This window comes from Quercus lobata, chromosome 3, assembly GCF_001633185.2.
Source record: "Quercus lobata isolate SW786 chromosome 3, ValleyOak3.0 Primary Assembly, whole genome shotgun sequence".
Classification (NCBI taxonomy): domain Eukaryota; kingdom Viridiplantae; phylum Streptophyta; class Magnoliopsida; order Fagales; family Fagaceae; genus Quercus; species Quercus lobata.
In genome coordinates, this window is record NC_044906.1 from 64406303 (window position 1) to 64414007 (window position 7705).

At 36.5% G+C, this 7705-nt stretch overlaps 1 protein-coding gene across 2 annotated transcripts; it reads right to left on the reverse strand.

The window, feature by feature from the left end:
• On the reverse strand, nucleotides 1-7308 carry LOC115982832 (cullin-3A). 2 transcript variants are annotated; one of them, XM_031105550.1, is made up of 2 exons: nucleotides 6776-7308; nucleotides 1-2190 (listed from the first exon to the last, which is right to left on the reverse strand). In XM_031105550.1, the coding sequence occupies exons 1-2, from the start codon at nucleotides 6934-6936 to the stop codon at nucleotides 153-155; spliced, it is 2199 nt and encodes a 732-aa protein (XP_030961410.1). In that variant the 5' UTR covers nucleotides 6937-7308; the 3' UTR covers nucleotides 1-152. The 2 variants fall into 2 exon arrangements, with proteins under 2 accessions (XP_030961410.1, XP_030961411.1); XM_031105551.1 differs by lacking the exon at nucleotides 6776-7308 and adding an exon at nucleotides 3999-5659.
• Nucleotides 7309-7705: the final 397 nt, after the last annotated feature.

Consider the following 7705-nt stretch of genomic DNA (forward strand, 5'->3'; position numbering starts at 1 on the left):
CAACAAATGGGGAAAGCAGCAATGACATTTCATTAAAACCAATAGAACAGAGAAGAAATTTAAAATGAAAGGGAAGAAACAATTTCCACTTACTAAAAAAGTTACAATAGCAATCGCCATGCTATTTTTCTAACATGAGATCAAGCCATGCTTCAGGCAAGATACCGATACAATTTCCTGTCACTATTATCCCTCTCCAAAAAATCCCGCTCGATTAGGGACTCAATCCGTTTCTTAATCTCTGTCGGATTTGCCAGGAACCGGGATTGCAACTGCTTTGTAACCTCGGCTATTATATTGTTATGGTCCAGCTGCCTCCTTGATTTCATGATCCTAACTATTGCGGCTTCAATCTGGGGCTTCCTGTCCTCCTCCACCCTCTGCCGTGTCTCCTGTTTTTCGGGTTCCGATTCCTTCTGTGCAACTACAGTTCCTATCTTCACCTTGTAGAATTTGCTTGTGAACTTGTCATTAACAAAGAACGCATCATCCTCGCCAATGTCTTTACTCATAGGCTCTTTTCGAAGTACATTCTTTCCCTTCACACAAGCCATGGACTGGAGACACCTCTTCAAATCTGAAGCAGGTATCTCAGTAGCCTGCTCAATCTCCTTGTAGTTAAGCCGATCAGCATTGTTAAACAGCATTAGTACACACATCTGATAAGTGGAGACATTCAACTCATGCTTCTGCCCCTTCCCAAAGGTCGCTTTTATATCTGCTGTACCCATGTTAGTTTGCCAGGACAACCTCCGACCAGTATGAGTCCCCAGATAATATGCCCGAAACTTCTCACAAAGTACTGACATTTCAGCTGGCAGGTTGCATGTAGCACTAGGCTGTGTTGGCCAAGACCCTGTTGTCAGAACCTGGACCGTCAGTGTAGGGCCATCCCCAAGCTCAGGGTGGCTGGCATAAAACCCGTGCATTGTATCCTGAGAGGTTTTCATGTCTGTAAACATACCCTCTAATTTTGAAGTAAATTGGTACCCACATTCCGTCTTGAGCTTAACTATCAAGCTTCTCTCTGCATCATCTGAGACAGTTTTCCCAGATAAAAGCCGCTTTGCCAAATGCTGTTTATAATACTTTTCAAATACATCTTTCTCCTGCAAGTAACGAAATAACATCATCACCTTGTCAAGTATAATCTCTACATCCTCCTCGCTAACCCCCTTCAGACCTTTGCGTAGTTTTTCGTCCACAAACAATGAAATAAACTCCGGAGAACGTGCATTCAAGTTAATAAAGTATTCGAAGGATGAATTTAGGGCATTCTGGAAAGTCTTGTCATTGTTAAATGATAACGTAATAATGTTATCATACTTGTCTTTTTCGTCCAAGAGCCGCTGGACAAATTCCACTGGATCCTTGAGCCTTTCTGGGTCAGTAACTAGCTGCTTACCGGTCTCCCTGATGTGAGAAGTCATTACTTCTCTTATTTTTAAGAGGCCATCCTGAACCCGACGGAACAAAACATACATTCTTCCCAGGTCTTCATACTTATCGTCGAGAAGCATGTTTACCAAGCCAGAATTCTCCATTTGGATTAGTCTCACCATGTGGTTAGCAATCATCTCCTTCTCCACTACATTAGTTATCTTTGTTTCACTTTGGGCATCCAAGTAATGTGTCACTCTCTCCATTTCCTCATTTAGACGCCTCTCAGCTTTCTTTAGGTAATCTCCACAATCACAACACTCGATGAACTTCTGTGATTCACCCCTGTAAAACTCAGCCGAAACCTCAAGAAAAGGCCTCTCGAAGTCTCCTTGGTAAACAGAAGAACCTAAATCCATCAGCATCTTAATTATATTCCTCATCAGCCCCCTGTTAATAACTTCACCAGTCCGTTCTTTAAGTACTAGTTCAAGAAGTGTGTTCAACAGTCTAGTCTGAATCTTGCTGGAGTGGATTATGTTATCTCTCCACAGGTTCATCCCAAGCTCATGAACAGGGGTCTTCTGGGTACTTGGAATGTAAGTTCTGTCCATGTACATAAGTATATCCCGGATCATCTGCAATGCCTTGTTATGATCATCCCATTTCCTGTGCAGTTCTTCCAGAAACAAACCTCCCTGCGCATCTTCAATCGATTTTGATATTTCTTTGAGATGTGAAGTCATAGTTGTAACCAATCCTGAGTACAGCTTATCGCCAAATTTGTGAAGCACCATGTTGTACGCATTTCTAAACCCATGAAAATTAAAAAATAACATCAAAATACAGGTCAAATTTCTCTGACAAAAAAGAAAAAGAAAAAAAGGGAACACAAAATCCCAGAACTGTGCCTTATTTTTTGTGTGTGTGTGGGGGGGGGGGGGGGTGCAAACTTAAAGGCTGTCAACATCATATAATCACTGTGTTTCATTCACAATCATCAGTCCAATGATATAGACATATCCTAAACTTCCACATTATTGAACTGCTTATAGGGCCCCGAGGGCTCTTGGCATGGCCAACACTCCACTAATACCAAAATTACACTAAAAACATAATTTCAAGACCAGACCAATGCACCTCTGTTATATTTTCCTGCTTGCCTTTATTTAAAAAAAGAAAAGAAAAGAAAAAAAAAAAAAAAAAGAGAGATAAACAAACAATACAAACACTAGGGGAATGCCTTTCGGGCAGTTGGCTTGTTAAAAGAAAGTAATAAAATTGCCATAACAGATATTAAAAAAATTGTTTGTAATTGGAAATTCTGTTCAGTTTACTTGTAGAGAGAAAGTGGATTAAAGAAAAGATGATAAGGAAAGATTTGTGAGACTTCAAGTTGTGTACAAAATCTCAGACACTTATGCACCCGGGAAGATTTAAACTCCCACCATACCCACCATCCCATACTTATGAGGGGTGGAAGTGCCACTTGCACAATATCTCAGACATTCATTCTAGCAAGAAACTCTTGAAAAAATGATAAGTACGCAACTCCATAGAGGAACTTTATGGCAATGAAGAATCATTTTTGCTTTGAAAATAACCTTTAAGCATCAGGAAAAATAATGCTATTTTTTATTCTCTTTCTAACCATACACCCTGTGCCCTTAGTAATCTTGCAGCCTGGACATTCTACCACTATATATAAAGATTTTTTTTACCAAAGCATGCCACTCTGGACAAGAAGAGGTTGCGTTGCCATTACCACTTCAGCAAAAGAACCAAGAAACTTAGGGAGAAGGATAGACATGGCTCTGAAGTAGCCAGAACAACACCATGGAACCGGGTAGAATCTTAAACACAATAATGCATGTATCCTGATTGAAGATGCAGAAATTTGATGGTCCAGCTTTTTATTTTAACTTCCCAACCAGGGAAATATAACAAATGTAATTTGACAACGATGCTCCAACTGACTGACAGATTATGGCAGCAGCACATCATCTAAAGATATCTTCTAATCACTTCAGCAACGTTCTCTCTCTCCACGATGCTCACAGGCTATCGAAATCATTTTGCAACCAAATTCAGTTCAGAGGGTTTTGAATAGAAACATTATTATCAACTTACTGCTATCCATGTACACTTCCACTGTACCTGGGTATTTTGATTAATGAACTTTCGTTATTTATCCAAAAAGATATATATCAATTCAAAACCAAATCATCATTCAATTAGATTTCACACTTTTTATATACTTATAAAGCCAAAGTTGAAAATCCAATTAGATTTTTCAATTGGAGTCCAATTTTGCTCCACTTGTCTCATCTAATTTTTTTTTTTTTTTTTTTTTTAACTTTTTGTGCCAATTGAGTTAATACTGTGCTAAAGTCAAAGAGCCCAATATTAATCAACCATTGAAAAAATCAATCAACCTACAACTAAACTAATAAGAAAAAACCCTCAGTCCTCTCTCTCTCTCTCTCTTCCAGCAACATTTGCGTTTGTTTTATTGCCATAGTTTTTTGGCAATGGAAAATGCAGAATTTCAAAAGCTTCCAATTCTTCTAAAGAGTGTTAAGGAACCAAAAAATTATGAAACATAATAAAGAAATCACCTTCCTCAATGAAGACAGACAACCTGAAATCAGTTGCTTTCAACATTGCCCCTTCATCGTTAGAAGACATCATGGAAAATTCTTAGGCTTAAAATCTCGATGCATCACACCCATGAAATGGCAAATATTGACAACATTCACAATGGCCTACAAGTACCTGAGGCAGCCCTCTCAGAATACTGGCCTTGTGCTATTATTCTATCAAAAAGCTCATCCCGCAGCACAAAGTTCCATCACAAGGTGCATAGAATACCTATCCTCATAAGCACCCCTGAATTCCACAATGTTTGGCTGAACAGATGTGTTGCAAAATCTGAACCTCTCTCTTTATATCATCCCTATCATTCTTGGACACAAGCTTACGTTGCAGAATGGATTTGCAGATAACTTTCACCAGTTGAGTTCTCAGTGCATAAATATGTGATGCCAAATTGATCTCAACCCAATTCTTTTCCAAGAGATCACAAGATTGAAAATCATACTATGTGATGCAGTCCTTTTCTTCTTCTTATTTCAAGATTTGAATATAAGCTATTTTTTCTTTAGCTTCATAATCCTGGCATGTCGGATTGTGGTCCACTTATTTATTTGGGTGAATTGAAGTGTCCTCTACATGCTTGAGCATTTGGTCTTGCTAAAGATGTATTGATTTCATAGAGTGGTCATAACCTCCTGCCCCACAAGTTTTCTTTTTTTAGTTTCTTTTCAAATTAACTTTCATACTTGGTCATATTATGGGCGTAGTTCAATTCAGTCATATCATATGAAATATGAGGCTTTAGTCTCAATTATTTATCAAGTTCTCCAATGTTATATCTGTTAAAAGGTGTTTCTTTTATGTCAACATTTTTGTGATAAAAGTGGCTGAAGGGACCAAGAATGGACATCCCAGAAAAAAATTTTCCAACCTTACTGTGATAAAGATAGACTCTATCCATTTGTTTTGTTTTGAATTATAAGGCTTTCTACTGATACTGATGAAGCTGTTCTAAAGGATGCTTTTGGATGGCGTGGTGAGATAATTGAAGGTAATGTGGTAGATTATTTAGGTTGTAACTTACTTTCAGGTTTAGCTGACCTTAGATTTACTTGAGGGTATTATGCTGTCACATTTGGCAATTAAGATTGTATGTTACCACATTAATAGGAGATCAAAAGGGCATGGGCTTGTGCGGTTTACTTCTAAAACAATGGTCACCACAGCTCTAAAAGAAATGGATGGTCAGGTAAATTTAGTTTGGCATGATATTATTATTTTTGCCTTACAAATAGCCCTGTTAAGCGCCTAATCTTAAATAAAAAAATAATGTGAATAACTAAACTTATGTTTGATGACCCTCTTCAGGTGTTGGATGGCAGAAATATTCGTGTGTATTATGCACACAAGGGATAACAACTTGGATCTCGGGTACAATCACTTTCAGTCATAGAGGAATTTGATGTAAGGACCAAGTTTCACCTTCTTGGACACTATACTGAATCAGTTCCTCTAACATTTCTTGGCTCTTACCATGAGATCATTTGATGAAGCTCTTAGCTATAAGCTATCTGGTAGAGTTTATATATCTTAACTCCAAGAGGTGACCTAACCTTACTTCTATGGCCATTCTTTTGATGTTATGGTGGAACCTAGAGATTTAGATCATGCTGTCTTGAGTGCAAACCCACCCCCCCAAAAAAATGCAAGCACACAGACATAAATATGCAAAATTGCAATTAATCTATGGTTTAAGATTGCAGGAGGTGGAAACTTATTATAAATTCCTTTAATTTGAGCTTATGTGTCCTATATATTTAATAACCCATGTTAAAATCAATAGTACCACTACAACTAAAAGTTTCATGCGTTAAGCATAAGTTACAAGCTAGTAATATTAATAGAAGTAGTAAAAAAAAAAAGACACATCAATTAAAAAAGGAACAGAGGGTATGGTTTAGGATAGAATTAGAATGGTGGAAAAGTTTACTTGTGGCTGACCCTAGACTAATTTGTTGTAGATTCATAGCCAACCCAAATCTTGAGACTAAGGCTCGGTTGTTGTTGCTATAAGACATGTGGCATTTAAAAATCTAACGGTCTTGGAAAACCACACAAAATCAAATAAATATCACGTGTCTCACATCTAGTTAAAAATGAGAGGGGATCTCTTCGGACTTAGCGAAACATTGAAATTTTAATTTCTTAAGCATTCAAAAACGCAGTTGGGGAATCCTAAATCCTCTAGAATAAAAAAATCTAATTAAAAAATATAACCAACCAAACAACCCTAAGCACAATATTAACAACAACAACAACAATAAAAAACCCTTACTCCTAAATTTTGTGGATGTCGAATACAGATTCTCAACAGATTAGTCAGGGTTCGCCACACGTATTCTTTTCCTCCATTCCATTCTATCGGATTCTTAATTGAAAACGTTTCCTCATTTACACTACACTCAATTTGAAAATGGCCAAAATTCTTTTTCAACAATGTTTTACCTAAGTTCAAAATTAAGTCTCAATTAACCAACATTTAATCATTTGAGCTTAAAAATTAATACAAATTTAATTAAAACACAGTCACATTAAATGGTATTTATTAACCTCAACTAATTTTTCCTCTATTAGAAATCAATCTAACAAGCTAACCTAAAATCAAATTATTTCAATTCCAAACACTTAAAACAAAAATTGAAATCAAACTATTATCAAATAAACCTAATATTAAAAAAGAAAAAAAGAAAAAAAAAAAAGGCAGCTTAGAATTGAATTGAATCGAAATTTTTTGAAAAACCTGTAAAGCTCTTCGAAGCTAAGGCCACTAGCATTGTGATTGTAAATCTCGTGGATTGCATGTTCTAGAATGTTCCATGTCTTCTCAGCGTATTTCGGATCCACCACAACCCGATGCTTGAACGCCTCTATCTGAAAATTCCTCTTCTTCTGATTACTCATCTTTTCAAAATCCCCCAAAAAAATCCGAAACAGGAAAAAAAAAAAAAAATGAAAACTCCGATTTTTCCTCCTTTTTTATGAATCGGAATCGGAACCGGAATTCGAATTCATGGAATCCAAAATCCGTGAATTCCTTTTTCCCTTTCCTGGGTATAAAAAAAAAAATTTGTCAGATCGATGAGAAGCGGGATTTGTGGGGAAACTGGTAACCAGGAATTTACCGGGAGAGTTTTTTTTTATATATATTTTTAATTGTTGGAGGGAAATGAAATAAATTGTGGAATTTGGGTTTTATAAAATTTGGAGGTGAAGGAGGCTAAGGGAAACAAAGCAGGAGAGTTTGGTTTTTGGTTTATAACTTTATATAATAGAGATGATGAAGGTGGATTTGTTCACAATTTTTGTTTTTGTTTTTGTTAATATATATATAGAAACGTTTCTTTTGAGACCTTTAGTACACGTTTCGAAGTTAAAATTCTTTTTTTTTTTTAGTCATGTATGTTTCTGTGATAAGATATTGAGAATGGAATTTTTTTTTTTTTTTTTCTCATTTAACCTTATCATTAGAAGAATTTTGTTAGTTAACAAGTTGCGAAAGAAAGTGGAAAACTAGTATCTCGAGTTTTTAAAACTAGAGTTCAATAGCAAATCGAGTTTTAAAAACTCGAGTCCCAGAGGTCTGAGATAGCTGACGTGAATAAGAATTTCACGTGGAATCCACGTGGAACTCGAGTCTTAGAGACTCGAGTTCCAGTGCGTAACTACGGGA

Bases quoted from the DNA above. Each gene is read 5' to 3' on its own strand.
- LOC115982832 (XM_031105550.1), bottom strand. From the start codon at position 6,936: ATGAGTAATCAGAAGAAGAGGAATTTTCAGATAGAGGCGTTCAAGCAT. The intron at 2,191-6,775 runs GTTTTTCAAAAA...TCATGGGTTTAG, and splicing joins AGCTTCGAAGAGCTTTACAG to AAATGCGTACAACATGGTGC.